This window comes from Brachyistius frenatus, unplaced genomic scaffold (genome assembly GCF_029030835.1).
Source record: "Brachyistius frenatus isolate BFR_SWC_R1_liver_20210118 unplaced genomic scaffold, ASM2903083v1 Contig_2, whole genome shotgun sequence".
Classification (NCBI taxonomy): Eukaryota; Metazoa; Chordata; class Actinopteri; family Embiotocidae; genus Brachyistius; species Brachyistius frenatus.
This window is the reverse complement of record NW_027210601.1, coordinates 2,765,955-2,781,734: the sequence shown is the minus strand read 5'-3', so window position 1 is coordinate 2,781,734 and position 15,780 is coordinate 2,765,955. Positions and strand designations below refer to the sequence as shown.

The 15,780-nt window shown below is 42.1% G+C and overlaps 1 protein-coding gene across 5 annotated transcripts in view; it reads left to right on the top strand.

The window, feature by feature from the left end:
- celf3a (cugbp, Elav-like family member 3a) overlaps positions 1-15,780 on the top strand; it is a 31,603-nt gene that overhangs the window by 9,491 nt on the left and 6,332 nt on the right. For 4 of the 5 annotated variants that reach the window (XR_011310688.1, XM_069693349.1, XM_069693340.1 and 1 more), the window contains 6 exons: positions 7,040-7,088; positions 9,199-9,327; positions 11,288-11,367; positions 13,072-13,215; positions 14,426-14,570; positions 15,428-15,577. Coding sequence is in view for 4 of the 5 variants with exons in the window: in XM_069693349.1 (XP_069549450.1) it covers positions 7,040-7,088; positions 9,199-9,327; positions 11,288-11,367; positions 13,072-13,215; positions 14,426-14,570; positions 15,428-15,577 (697 nt within the window). In the remaining variant the exon portion in view is untranslated. The remainder of the gene's footprint in view (positions 1-7,039; positions 7,089-9,198; positions 9,328-11,287; positions 11,368-13,071; positions 13,216-14,425; positions 14,571-15,427; positions 15,578-15,780) is intronic. The other variant, XM_069693356.1, reaches the window with a different exon arrangement.

Sequence of the window (15,780 nt, the reverse complement as noted above, 5' to 3'; positions counted from 1 at the left end):
AGGGCACTAAATGAAAAGTCTGACTTTTTGGGAGGTACGCTTGTTTGCCTTCTTGCTGTTTTATGGAAAAATCAATACCATTATTATTATCGGTGAATATGAACCTGCAGCCATGGCTCGTTGTTTCGGTCTTTATGCTAAGCTAAGCTAACCAGCCAGCAGCTGTAGTTCATGTATACTGTACAGACATGGGAGCGCTATTGATCTCTTTATCAACGCTCAACAAGAAAGGCAATTAAAATGTCTCCCTAAATGTGGAACTGTTCCTTTAATCAATGAGGAAAAGAATTTGTCAGACCCGGCTGTAAAGCTCATATGTGCTTCGCTTGTCGCAAAATATATTGCTGCTCATTAACACTCACTTAAAATGATATTTGCCACAATGCCTCACTGTTAATTTCAAATCTAATATCTAAATTCAATTGTGAAACTGTGCCCAAGTGGGAAAGTAGCTGCGCGTGTGTGTGTGTGTGTGTGTGTGTGTGTGTGTGTGTGTGTGTGTGTGTATATTTGCATGTGCAGCGGGGGAAGGGAGGGCAGGTGTTCACACTAATACGCTTTAATGAAGGTTGTGTGCTTGTGTGTGTGTGTGTGTGTGTGTGTGTGTGTGTGTGTGTGTGTGTGTGTGTGTGTGTGTGTGTGTGTGTGTGTGTGTGTGTGTGTGTGTGTGTGTGTGTGTTTTGTGCATAACTGTCTGTTTGCTTTTGTGTGCACGTGTTTCCGTGGAGAGTACACATCCAGAGATGTGGATGGGTGGAAGTTGCAGAGTTTTATGATGAGCTCCTCTCAGGTTTCTTCATTCACTATCTGCTATCTGCTGCGTTATGAGAGTGAAATCTGTGCTGCGAGGCCTTCTGTGTTTAAGCTGCCCATATGAGAGGAAAGAGCCCTTTTTGAGTGGAACATCTGACTAAGCCTGACATTTACTCAGACATAAGGACGCAGACAGAGCAGACAGAGGGGTTTTATCAATAGTCTGAAAAAAAAAAAAATACATATCCTAAATTTAGCCCAGACTTTTTCACGCTGGATATGAGATGAGAGGAAGTTGTAGAGCAGAATGTTGTAATTTGTACCCTTAATGGTTTAGCAAACGGTCTGTAGACACACATGAACAGTTTCACGGTGATATTAACAATCGCTTATATACCTGTTAGTTACTACACACTTATTCAAGATTTGCATTTTTTTTTTCCCCTTTATTTATGGCAAAAGACGATTTAAATTTAAAAACTGACATTTTATGTGTAACATAAGAAGAAGAAAAAAACCATTACAAAAACACACTGTGGGCGCTCAGATTTGCTCCACTGACGGCTGAAACATGCTGCTATGATGTGAACACGAGCGTGTGACCTGCAACTTCATGTATCTGACAGTAAGCAGATAAAGCAGGGCCCCCGTATGTAACCTATATCTGGATGTCGGTGATGTGTGGGGATGAGGATGATCACCACAGTTGGAGCCAATGTGTTCACTTGATGAATCTATCTGGAGTTAAGTGTGCATTCATGCATCAAGTCATTTACATATGCATGCATATCAATGCGCGGGACAGGCGGTGCTCGCTGACAACAACAGAAAAAAGGGCTCGTCCTCTGTACGTCACTCTGGGGCGACTGTAATGATGAATGCAGATTGGATTTATGGAGGTGGTAAATGGGTGTGAATTAGAGAGAAATTGGATAAATGAAAAAGGAGGGGTGGGGGGGGGCAATAATGGAGGGTGGGGGGAGGGGAGGAAGAAATGAATGAAAGTTTGACATAATGAACAGTGGGTGGCAGTATGGGTGGAGGGGGCTGGAGGTGCATTGAGGCAGTGCGTTTATCAGCTTAAATACAGACATCTGTTCCTGAGAAATAGTGTGTTTTGGGGGGTTGGGAGTGTGTGTGTGTGTGTGTGTGTGTGTGTGTGTGTGTGTGTGTGTGTGTGTGTGTGTGTGTGTGTGTGTGTGTGTGTGTGTGTGTGTGTGTGTGTGTGTGTGTGTGTGTGTGTGTTTTTGTGTGTACGAGTGTGTAATGTGTGGTGAACGAACATACACAAATGTAGTAGAGAAGGGCTGATGTCTCAAAACTTATTAGGCTCTTTGAACTTTGTTGCAGGAGTCGTTTTCTTATGAGCATGCATCTATGTGGGCTGGACTGGAGGTAAAGTGTGTAAAACTGTGTGCGAATTAAAAAAAGTTAAGAACAAAAAAGAAAAGTAGGACATGGACCCTATCCGTGTAGACACACACACACACACACACACACACACACACACACACACACACACACACACACACACACACACACACACACACACACACACAGAAATCTGCCTGTGATTCAGTTCTTTTCCCCCTCTGCTCCACTGAATCGAGTCAAACAACACTTGACATGAATATTTATCAGTCAAAGGAGACAAAACAATTGAGAGTCAACTCGAGTGTTCATAGAAATTTACTCTTTGATATTCAGTTTCTCCACTTTGAAGGATTTTTGTTGGCTGTCTGACAAAACGGCTGAATGTCAGCTTCGAGAACTGTCAGCTTCGCCTTACTACCGGACAGACTAGTGAACCCTGTATGAGTAGGAGACGACACTGGGAAGCGGCTTTGACACTGAAGACTGGGACATTGATTAAATATTATTGAACTGTACAGGCGTTGTGCTGCCAGTCTCTTTGTGTTTGATTGATTTAGCGAGTGGCTGAATTCAGGAGATGGTTGAGTTTCTCTCTGCTTTGTGTGCCTGCCTGCCCATGTGTGTGTGCGCATCTGCGTGTGCATCCACGCGTGGAAACATTAACAGGCCGCAATTATGTATCTCTGCTTTTTTTTTTTTGTCCCAGCCTCTGCCGCTTTGTTCCAACTCTTTGTGTGAGTCCACGATCATGGTCGTCTTTTAATCTCCCTTTTTTTTTTTTTTTTTTTTTTTTTTTTCTTTTTTTTTTTTGTCGGTGACTATACCAATTTCCACCTGTGTTTCTTCTTTTTCCCCCGGGTGAATTCGCGAGTGCGTCTCAGCGTAAGTGCATTTGCAACGAGGAGGTAGATGAGGAAGCGAGAGAGCAAAAGCAGCAGAGACGGGAGAGGAACAGAGGGGAGGGGGAGGCGGGAGGTGGCAGGTTGATTACGGTCGCAGGTCTCGTTGCCTGGAGACGGCGGGGACGAGGGATGCCAGGTTGCTAGGCGACCAGCACGATGCAATGACCAGCGCTGTGTGATGGAGCGGAGGGGAGGCAAAGACGGAAAATTGTCTTTGTGGCCCCCCGCCCCACCCAACTACACCTCCTCCCCTCCTCCCATCCTCCCCTCCTCCCCCTACCCCTCCAGCTCTGCCTCCCTGCTGTAAATGTTCTTGAAAGAGCAGGGGTGATGGTATCTGCTGATATATTTACCATGCAGAGTGTCTGCTTTTTAGGGTAGACGAGCAAAATGGATTGAAATTGGAGAGAAAATAGGCGTCAGAAATGTGTCCCTGTATAGACTTAACAACACCGGCTGAGCTGAGAGTATACAGATTATCATCTGCTTTGTGGGACATAATAGAAAGGCGAGAAAAATGTCATCTTCAATATGCTTTACTCACTCAGTCCTCTATCTAAAACACATTTACGACGCTGTAGCTGATGTAAATGCATTTACGTCGAGTGGGTTTGTGTGAACGTTGATGGAGGAGGGGGTCATGCATTATGGCGGAGGGGTCGAGCTGTGATTTGATTGGATCATCTATGGATTTAATATCTCATAATCCTTGTGAAATCCCTCACGGCATCACAGAAAGAAAAGATTAAGTATGTGTGGATGGGTGCTCATGTTGCTGAGACCGACAGACAGCAGAAGACACAGTATTGTGTGTTTAGTCGGAGGAGGGCAGATATGATATCTGCGCTTTGTGTTTGGAGATGGAGCGCAGGGGGAGGAAAAAAAAAATCAAATAGCAAAAAACACACTGGTGTAATGGGTTGTTGATCAGGCAGGTTTTGCCTGTGTGTTGTCTGTGCACAGTATGGGACTGTTTTTGTAAACAAGCCTAAGAGAGAAAGGGGATGGGAGGGGAGCAACAGGAGGAGGAGGGGAGAGAGCAAATTACTGTAAAGTGTATGTTAGTGGTTGAGGCTTAGAGGGAGATATTTTTCTCCCTGTTTCTGCATCTGCTCACGAGGCAGCGCCAACATTCAACAGGCACGAACGCTCCCTCCATCATCCCTTTTGTTTTTCTCCTGTTCGATGTCTTTCATTTTTCCCTCCCCTGCTCATCTCCCCACTTCCTCCCTCGCACATCTAATCCCTCCATCTCTTGACCTAGAAGCACCCTTTGTCCTCCTCATTTGTTTTGCACCCTTCTCTTCCGCACATTGTTCAGGGCAACCTTGTTTACCTGATGCAGGGTTCTCATCACTGGGGTTGTCATGACGATGCCCGTGTGAGCGCGGTCTTCGTCAGAGCGGCGGGGCTGGTTGCCGTGCCGATGTGAAGTGGCGCAGCCTTGATGGCCTCCACTTCTCACTGTTTTCCCTCTTGTATATTCTAGTTCCAATCTCCTGAGCCATCTGCTGTGCTTCTCCTTATCACCACCATCGTGGCCTTCACTGTTTGTCTTCCTGCAGTGAAATATGGGCCAGGGGATTTTTTTATTTTTTTTATAAGCATCGTTCAAACATGCTATCAATCAAAGATGTCACATAAACTAATGCCACGAGTTTCTAGAATCAGCTTTGATTACTTAACTTTAATCTAAAATGAATTATCTATTATGTTTCTTTTAAAAGCAACCTAATCCGATTCTGTTTTTATTGAAGAATTCATCAATGTATATTGCTTTTATAATGGCACAGCATGTACACAGGGTCATAGCAACCACAGAGGACAACAAGGTATCGTTCACTGTGTCTGTTTTCAAAATATTGGCTAGTATTTTTGAATTTAGGCCTGTATGTCACATCAGTGCACTACATATTATTTGCATATTATTATTTAAATGAAAGCTGTTCCCGTTTTAATATCTGATCAGTAAAGGAAGAATCATTCAGCTTTGATTTTATGTTTCAAACTGCCTTATTTGCTCCCATACACACCTTTTTTAAGCAAAAAATTATTTCAGTTCAAACATTAATTTTTTTTTCATAATTCTGAAGCTCACGAGCTGAAAAAGCATTAAGAACTGATTAAATGAGACATAAAACAAGACAAAAATGTTTGAAAATGATGAAATAGGAACCAGAGGCCCAGTGTTTCCAACCAAATCTGCTTAAAATGAAATCTGAACACAGAATAGGTGATTTTCTGAGATCCTGGCTGCAGCACAAATTAATATAGCTTGTTATTTAAAACAAAATACGTGTAAAAGAGTACAAATGTAATCACAGCATGGGTAGCAAAGAAACGAGTGCAGAGTGCAGTAGTAAATAGTGTACTCATTCTGCACAGGTTTCTGTTGCACTCTGTACTGTAGGTGTACAAATAGCATATAGAATGATTGGTAAAGGGGTAAACAGTGGACAAGAGACGATGAATGGGCCCTATTATAATAAGACCAGTGATATTTGTTGAGAGCTTTACCCTGAGTACACAAACGTTAGCACGCAGGCCCCGTCAGGATGACGTTGTCTTCCCTGCTACAAATTTTTGACTGAGGACAAAACTTTAGCTATAATTTAAACTGAAATTACTATTCATTGGCTGCAAGAGCAGACCTCTATTTGCTTGCCTGATTGGAAGATCTATTCTATCATCCTATTAATTGGTGCGATCAATTGGCTGCTCTCAATGAGGAGGCACAGGGGCCCTCTGCAGCAGGTGCTGGTGGTATTTCAGGAGGCGGTGACGCGCGGTGGTGACGTGCAGACGACTGTGTTTGATCATGCGGGTCCTGGCGGCGGAGCGCGACCGCGGCGGCGATCAATAATGTCTCCTGGTGACCGATCACAGCGGATCAATCAGTGACACGGGATCAGTGACTGGCTGAAATGTCACCAGCTCCATAATTAAGACCTTCATTAAGCCACAGTTAACAGAGTGTCACTCTGTTGCTCTCACCTCGACTCATCACCCCTCCCTGACTCCTTCACTCCGCACATCCCCCACCTCCCGCCTCCTTTCCTCCATATGCTCCTTCCCTTCTCCTCAATCCCTCTCAATCCAACACTTCTCCCCCTTTCTTCCCTCGCTTGTTCATTATTTTTCTTTTTTTTTTCCCACTCAATACCTCTTTTCACCATTTGTCTCTATACATTTGAAAGACAAGCTGCCAGTGAAAGCACTCATGTGTGCACTATTTAATTTCGGGGTTTAGTTAAATGGTGGCAAGGACAATGGAGAAATAAAGGGAAAACATTATTTCAGCAGCTTGTCTTTTGATGCATTATGAAAAGGTTACTTAATCCATCTCGTGTTGTGTGTTCTCTCCTTTTTCTTTATTTCACATATTATTCCTTCCTTTCTAACCCTGCACTCATGCTCCTCTGTCTCTCTGTCAGGCTCAGGATCTCTTCATATTCTGATGCTGTGTGCTCCTTTAATCCAGATTAGCTGGCGAGTGTTCTTAATCTTATCACTTCCCCAATCCCGCGTGGGTGTGTGCTTTTCCTGGTTTTGTGTGATAGGGGGAGAGGGAACGATAGACGTCAGGATTAGAACAGATTCTGAGAGAGACTCTGAGGGAGGAAGAGCGACTGCGTTAAACTGCACATCTAATATCACACATATCAGTGTCAAAAAAAAAAAAAAAAAAAAGCAAAGGAGAGAAATTAGTGTGTAAAAATAGGAGAATGGAGCACAGGCCAAATTCACAAACATTCATACATGCACAAAGACGCCACAATTACATCGTATTACAGCAACAATTGCATTTACATGAAGCGTTACATAATGCAAGTGTGCATAAATATCATCTTTTGTCATTTACAAGACGGTAGGGGCTACATCTCGATTAAATGCCACGCTAACACTCCAACTAGTGCCAGTTATTTCTTAAATTGTAGTCATTTGTTTTCCCCTGTGTTGATCACTGCCCCCTGACCTGTATTTAAAATGAAGGTGCTGTGTCTTTCCAGATGAACCGCCCGATCCAAGTGAAGCCGGCAGACAGCGAGAGCAGAGGGGGTAAGAGACAGCTGTCCCTACAGACACGCAGCACCTGTTCAAACAACGACACCTTTTACATTGTACACCACTAAAAAATACCAATGTTTACAAGTCAGGCGAGTGTTTAACGACATCTCAGCACTTAACAAAAATTTGTAGGTACGGTTCATAACCATGTGACTCTGATACCACCACAATGATGAAGATAATATCAGCAGCTGGTGAAGAAACATTTCTGAAATAATCAGATGTTCATGGAGAATATGTCAGATTTTATCATCCCTTCAGAAGATTCAGACTGAGGAGTAGATTCAGCTGCTTGTTAACATGGATGCGTTGTTGCTGTCAGACTATACCCGTGCACCACACACTGTGCTCAGCCTCAGTGGCTTTAAAGCTTCATATTCAAACAACTATAAATGTGCTGGAATTGCAGAGCAGTTTATACAAGCGCTTATAAGGACCCGTCTGTACTAATATCTGATCAATCACTCACGTAATCAGTTCATTTTCTCCCACTTTTCAAGATTGGTGAGCACACTTTATAATCTGAAGCTCTTTGCAAAGACTTAAATCACTGTTTTGTATTTTGTTTTTTGTGAGTCATGTACTGTTGCTCTTTTTTCCAAAGAGTTAAATGGCAGCTGTTGGCTTCACTGAGGTCAAACAATCAACTTTAAAAGTTGAAACTCGCTTGAGAGGCAGTCGATACTCCATCACACATTCTGGGTGTTTACTTTTGTCCAAATGGTTTCATGCAGGTGGAAAAGCTCTGATGTCTGAGTCAGAATCTGAGACACTATCCAGATCTCTGTTTCACAGCATCCAATTTGTTCTCATAGGGCTTTTTTCACTACAGTTTGACATGCCATGTTAGGAGAAGCACAGGTGCAGATAATAAAATTAATGATGGCTGAATTCCATTTAGCTGCCTCGGTTTCAGGGTCCTGGTGTTGTGCACGCTGGCTCACTGACACACTGTGACAGATCAAAATGTCTGCTGAGAAAAAGGCCTATTGAAGATTCGCTCCCCTTTAAAGTCAGTTCAACATTTTGTGCATTTGATGTTAGGCTGTTGTCAACCACCTGAAGGATCTTCATTTTATGTTTTAGCTCCTGAAAACTCACCAATAAAACACTTTATCGGACAAATTGTATTAGCAATCCGGTGTTTTTCTTTCATTTCAGCATTAACTCGGATATAGAAATTCGCCTACATTACAATAAGTCTTATTTTCTGATGCTCCCACTAATCTATCAGCATATAGCAGGTCTTTGCGGTGGCAACAATCTCCAAAGTTCAAGAGCTGACTGTCAAACCACAACTTTTATTTTATTTTTATTTTTTTTACCAAACAATGACCAAATTCCACTCCTTTTCACATGCTACATTATCTGCCAACATAGTGTGTGTGAATTCAGTGCTTTTCATGAGCCGACTCTCAAATCCTCCGCATCAACCCACCACACACAGGCAGGTGTTTCTAATTAAACCACATTTCCATCTGCAATGTCACTGACATTTAGGCTGCACGTGAGCGAACAATAAAGACAATCGCACGTTTCGTTGTGACCGATTGTATCTCCTGCTCCCAAGTCTCTGACATTTGAGTTTCGACAGATTGGAGAGAAATGGCACCCTGAACGGCTGGAAAAATTCAACAATAAATGGATGAATCCACAGTATTTTATTTTATTTTTTTTCGAGAATAGTCCGCGGGAATGTGATTTGTAGTGAATGGGCTCAAACATGCAGAGACACTCGGCCTGATCCTTTACAGACGGGGACAGACGGAGCTTCTCTGACAACACAGAGGGTGACAAACATTTGAGTCATGGCCAGATGCTGTTTGTTTGCTGTGCTGTTCGTGTTACCGCACTCTGGTGGCGCTCTGAGGTATCGCAGCCTAATGTCCATCCTGCTTTGCAGCTGCTTTTATCCCACTGTTGACGCTCTATTTATTCATGCACGTACAGTGACATGGCTCTTCTTCTTTTCCCCCTCCTTTTCCTCTGCTTTTAATCACCTTTCTCGTAAATCCACTTTTGCTTTCACCTCGCTCACATTATTACCCACGCGCTCCTCCTGTTTTCCTCCCTTCCATCTTGGCGATCTCCTTCCCCTTAGAAGACAGGAAGCTGTTTGTGGGCATGCTGGGGAAACAGCAGACGGACACCGACGTGAGGAAAATGTTCGAGCCCTTCGGCAGCATAGAGGAGTGCACGGTGCTCCGCGGGCCCGACGGTACCAGCAAAGGTAACCGTGGCAATAGCATGGCTGAGAAACACAACTTTAGTTCAGTCCAACATGGAACACGTACCAAAAAACAAAACAAAACAATGACCAAATGAAATTGGACTTTTGGACTGATGCTGATACCAATATTAGTGGGGGGGGAGGGGGGGTTGTTTTCCGATATCAGTAAATCAGCTGATATCCTTTCTGTATTCATACTGTATAAATAAACACACTTTTTTTTCTTCTTCCAATAATCCCTCAAATGTGGTTATCAAACACTTTTGACACTTGTGACAAAGAGGCAGGATATTTCACAGGTTATTGTCCACACTAGGATCAGTGCATTGAAATTGTAAATTTCCCAGGAATTTAATAGTTAGAAATAACTATATAATCAACATATGCACACAAACAGAACAATTTCTAATTGACCTCAAACAGCTTTTTCCTGTATTATGTTCTTTGAAAGATGTTTTCTTATTGGCCAAGCAGCAACCTCCAGGGCTTGGGCGAGTGGCTAAAACTGCAGTTCCACAGATGGCCACAGGAGGCGGCTCCAAAAAGCGAGTCAATCCCTACAGATCGCCATGTTAAAATGTCTAACTTTACTGTTGAAAAAAAAATTGTTTACAGCCCGATACAAGAACGGTTTTGGTCATTATAGTTCATTTCCCCATTCATGACAGCTGTACAGGGTTTGAAGTTTTATATAGCCCAACCTGCATTGAGAAGGAAGCAGCTGCTTTGAGTGAGAGGTGGGAGGTATCACAGTGTGTTATCTAGTACTAGACAGAGACTATCCTCTACAAATGTTTTAAGTTAAGATGTTTGTTTTTTTTTAAATGTTTTAGGGTTAAATAGTTAGGTTCGTTTTTACAGAACATTATTCTGCCTTTTAAGAAAAACATTCACGGCTTTCTTTCTCACTGGGTAATCATCCAAATCCTCAGATATCTTTGATTTGAAAATTGGTGTTTGAAAAACATTTCCAAGTTTAAAACTCCTCACATTTAAAGGATTTAAATGAGCTATATTTTTCTATATTAGTATGATAGTATGATGCTGATCCCCCAGTACACACACTCAAACGTAAATAATCTGATGCTTGGTCATTTAAGACTTTATATATGACCTACTGCCACGGTAAATATCATTCCCTCTTAGCAGAGTGTAACTGATTTATTGGTTTGAAATGTCCTGTGCTTAAATAGATGCAATAAGATGTTTCGTATCATATTAGGGATTTAACTACTTAAAATCCTGAGCAATAATTCATACTTGTCCCAGTGAATTAGAAGATCAGCACTGCGATGGGGTGGTTAACCCTTACCCTCGACAATTTCCAAAGCAGCCTGGAGTCAAGCATCCTTTAAAATACGGCGGTAGAAATGACCGCGTGGGGCCTCCACAGGTCGCGACTGTAAAAGTGGTATCGACGTCGTTTCACTGTTCGTGTTTGTATCCAGCCCCGAGAATAACGCCCGCAGCACTTCACTCATCACGTGATATAAATTACTATTGTCATCAACAACAATGCTAATGATATTTGCCATGTAAATCAAAGTCCGGCGGCAGTTCAAACACAGATGCTGGATTTTTCTGCGTTTGTTGCATGAGGCATTACTAATAGTGCAATAGGTTTTATGGGTCATGGCTAATGACGCGTTTGGTGGTTTACGGGCTGTGATTGATGAAGCAATGAATGTTCTGTGGACCATGTTTAATGATGCCACGGTAACTGATGAAGCCCTAGATGTAAGACGGCTTCTAATATATTTTTAAAGGGAAGTAGTTTTGTTATCCTTTGTGTGTGTGTGTGTGTGTGTGTGTGTGTGTGTGTGTGTGTGTGTGTGTGTGTGTGTGTGTGTGTGTGTGTGTGTGTGTGTGTGTGTGTGTGTGTGTGTGTGTGTGTGTGTGTGTGTGTGTGTGAGTGAGTGCGTGCGTGAGGCCGTGTTTAATGGTGTGTCATTTCATCTAGGGTGTGCATTTGTAAAGTTCCAGTGCAACGCAGAGGCCCAGGCCGCCATCAGCGCTCTGCATGGGAGTCGCACTTTACCTGTAAGTCCCCCGCACAAACACACACACACACACACACACACACACAAAAAACAGACACACATAGCTACACTCAGTTGCGCGTACACACACTTAAATTCAAACACATTAAACAGACACACTCAAATGCTCCAAATCCAGTCATTTAGACACTCACCATGGTGACTCAGCTATTAGTCACCACTTCTCATTTTTGTACCCCTCCTCCACACACGCACGCACGCACGCACTCATAACAGAAGATAACATTTTTTTTAAATGCGGTCATCCTTTTTTTGTTGTAGGTCTCACCGCAGTGTGATTTGATGCAAGTGGACTAAATTTTAAAAAAAAAAAAAAAACTACGTTTATTTGAAAAAAAAAAAAATTTTTTTTACCTGGGTAACATTTTAAACATTTTTAAATTTCAAAATGAATACAATATAATCTGATCTTCATCTAATTCACAAAGCTGGTAAAATAAATAGTTCGTGAATCGTGGGATTTAATCTCTGTTCAACATCCTCCAACATGGATTTCTAGACGTCAAATTATCTGCAGTAGACTTACTTTGATGTTTAGTAATGTTGTTCTGCTTCATGAGCTGAGCTTCAGCAGGCAGACAGCCACGCTGACAATATCCTGTAAGATACCTTGATGAACTTGGAAATGAATTTGCCCCTCTATGATGATGAGCTGTCGAGGCGCAGAGGCATCAAAGCAGCCCCAAATCACAATGACGCATGTTTTCATGTTTGTGCGGAATGCCCTTTTTGTGCGATAGGAAGTGCTGCATGTTCTCCCCAATCAGTTTAGACTGTAGCTTTATTTGTCCACAATATATTTCCCAAGTTGACATGTGGAGTGTCCCTTTGGGAAACTTCAGGCGCACAGTGATGTGTTTTTTGGAGAGTAGCAGCTTCCTTCATACAATGTGCCATTCAATAATGCACTGTGAGAATGACTACGGTAGATTCATGAACATGGATGTTTAACAGCTCCCATATCTCATTTAAGCCCTCAGCTCTGTCTCAGGGCTTCTTGGTTAACTTTACTGAGCACTTTGACTTGTGCTTTTGGTAATATCTATTACCTGTACTGAGAGCAGCCACGGTGTTAAATCCTCCATTTGTCCAACTGGGAACTGATGATAGATTTAAATTTTTGAGATGATTTCATAGCCCTTTATGCAAATCAATAATTCTAGATTCTAGGTCTCCTTGTCTTTTTCATGAGGCATAGTTCGCATCAGCCAAGTCAAAATATATTTTTTATAAGTTAGTGTAGCTCTAATTTCCACTTGTGTTTCACTGACTGAAGTCCAGGTATGCGAACCGCAGACTCCCAAGTCAATGTCATTACTTTAGTGGTTCACATACTTCCTCCAAATAACTCTCTGAACGTTTGAATGATGTACATAGTGTGGACAATTTGTGTGTACTATGGCAATACAGCATTATAACTTGATTTTAGTTGGATTTTTTTCTGTGATTTTTGCCTTTTTTCAAAAGCATGCAGTATGGAATTGACAATAAATGAGCAGAGAGAAGGGATGACAACAACAACAAAAAAATCCCTGGTTGCCTCTCAGTCTTAAGCCACTGCGACACTCGATGCATTATGACTTTAACCCTTCTGAGTGTTGATCCTTCTTCTGATGGTGAGAGCTGTGTTGACGTGAAATGCTTCAGACAGATGGAGTTCTGATTTGCTGCGTTTCCTCTGCAGGGCGCCTCGTCCAGCCTGGTGGTGAAGTTTGCCGATTCGGAGAAGGAGCGAGGACTCAGGCGGATGCAGCAGGTGGCCTCTCAGTTGGGAGTCATCAGTCCCATGACCCTGCACCTCGGGGCCTACAACGCCTACACACAGGCCGTGAGCAACACACACTCGCATGCACACTTCTCTAGAAACACACCCTGCCTGCCATGACGACAGTACGGCGTACTGCTGAGAGGTCAAAATCGTTTTCTTTTGCTCACAAAATAGCCACAATGAAATGAAGAGAAAACAAATTAAGGTTTTAGTTTGTGTTGAATTTTGTTTTTATTTGCACTTTGTTTTCTGTCTCAAAGTCTCCTTATTTGTGCATCGAGAGGATGTATAGAGATCACGCTTGAACCCTACATAAGGCAAAAAAGGATAGAAAGCCCCGATCGAACCGATTTCTGATTTTATCAAGTTGAAATAAAAGTACTTAAGCAAAAACACAATAAGTTGAAAGCATTTTCCACAACACAAATGCCAAAAAATGATACAAAATTAACTTTCTGGAAAGCAAAGCTTACCAGTTGAGATGCGTTTCAAGTGATTCTAAGAGGTTTACTGTCAAACTGGATAATTTTATCTGGAAAAATCTCAAATTACAAAAAAAAAAAAAAGAAAAAGTAAAGCAAGATTGCTGTTCTCGTCATTACTAATTGACCACCCACACTAATGGTTTCCGATTTGCCTCATATTTTGCTTAAAGAGGCCTGACAACATTTTTACTCATGATGAATGTGCAGATTTAAAGTGGAAAAAAAAATCAAATAAAACATGAAATAAAATTGCTTACTGACAGTTCATGTTGACATAAAACTATACAAAAGCAGAGGCAGGTTATTCACACAGCCTATACACAGAACACACAGCACGATGTAGAAACCAATTAGTGACTGATTGCGAAGATGGAGAAGCGTCTGCATTGGTTGGCAGAAACAGAGCAGGTCACCGAGGACAGCTGTTATATTGCTCTGTGCTTGGATGTGCCCTTCAAACATATTGACTCCTGATTGAGGCTGAGTCTGAAGCCGTTGCAATTATATTAAAACAAGTTTGATTTTTATGACTGGGTCATGTTATTTGAGTTAGTTAATAATGGAAATATGAACAGACTGCGTCACCTTTAATCTACCGAGATCACTCACTTCATGTCCGATATTGAGACTTTTCACAATTTTACTTTCAGTCTATTTGTTTTTCTGTTGTTTACAAGTCTGAGATGACGCTCGGTGAACACAAACTGATGTCCTGTACCCCAAACATCAGCTCTCCGGTCTCGCTCTCTCCCCTCCATCACCACCTCCATCTCTCTGCCCTCCAGTTGATGCAGCAGCAGGCCTTGGTGGCGCAGTCGGCCTACCTCTCTCCTGTTGCCACGGTGGCGGCGGTTCAGATGCAGCAGCTCGCCGCACTCAACCCCAGCAGCATCATTGCCACGCCGATTGCATCCATCACCCCGTCCTCAGGTAATGAGAGGCAGAGATGTCTGGCCCCGGCCGGCCTTGATTAGATTTCTACTTGAAATATGAGGACAGATACATGAGGAGAGCTGGACCCAAGAGGACAAAATTACAAACATCTATTTTGAAGGTTTTTTTTCTTTTTCATTCTGTCATGATGTTGGACATGTTAGCTTTTACTTTTAAAGTATAAAACACAGTAAGTAAGCAAGTAGGTTAGCATACACTGTACCCAATAGTTTATACTAGAGGCATGGCTGACGGTTTATTTTTTTATTTTATTTACATAGTCACATTGAATGAACATCTTGCCCTGAATTTGTTCATAAGACGTGTACTCAGTCGTTCATTTTACAATTCATTTGAGATTAATTTACTGATGCATCTAAATCTGAAGAATGAAATGTCATTTTCCGCCCAGAGTGTCTTAAAATGTGTTACTTACTCTAAAATAGTCCGTGTTTAATCATTTTAATTTAGAAATACATGAAATGGAGAAAAGTCAGTTGAGTCTGTGTCAATCGACTGCAAATTTTTCATTTTTTAAAGGGTTATTTCTTAAGAATTTAACCCTCAAAGCCTGACAGTAACCAACTGTCTTTAAAGTTGGTTGAAAAAAAAAAAATTAAGTGGCATACTTCCAAATACTACCAATCCGTCATATAGATGGATTGGTAGTATGCCACTTCATCCCCCCTCCCCCCCTCCCATGTAGCCAAAATCACAGCCTAAAAGACATAAATACAGAAACCTAATCTGTCTAACTGTGGCAGAAAATTGTGTTCGTGAGATCCCACATCCCACAAATTTCAAAGGCCTTTAAAGTAGAAGTAACGTATGCCTTTCCTTCAAAATGTCTGTAGGTACCAGCACTCCACCCTCCATCGCAGGCACACCTGTTCCCACTATGCCTCCACCCATTGCACTGAGCAGCTACTCCTCTGTGCCAGCTCCCCCCAATGGCCAGTCAGCCACAGAAGCCCTGTACACTAACGGGGTTCATGCCTATCAAGGTACATCCTAAATAAATTATAAGTGTGCTGCTGTCATATAATATCCTTCCACAGATTCACAGGCTCCCTATTTTCATGTGCAACAGTGAGGGGCTAATTAGGAGAGAATGAAATGAAACGAAAGCACTAAATGTTATTTGGAGCATGTCGATGTGCCCCAAATAGCATTTAGGATTCTTTTGTTTTTCATGCTTTAAGCACTT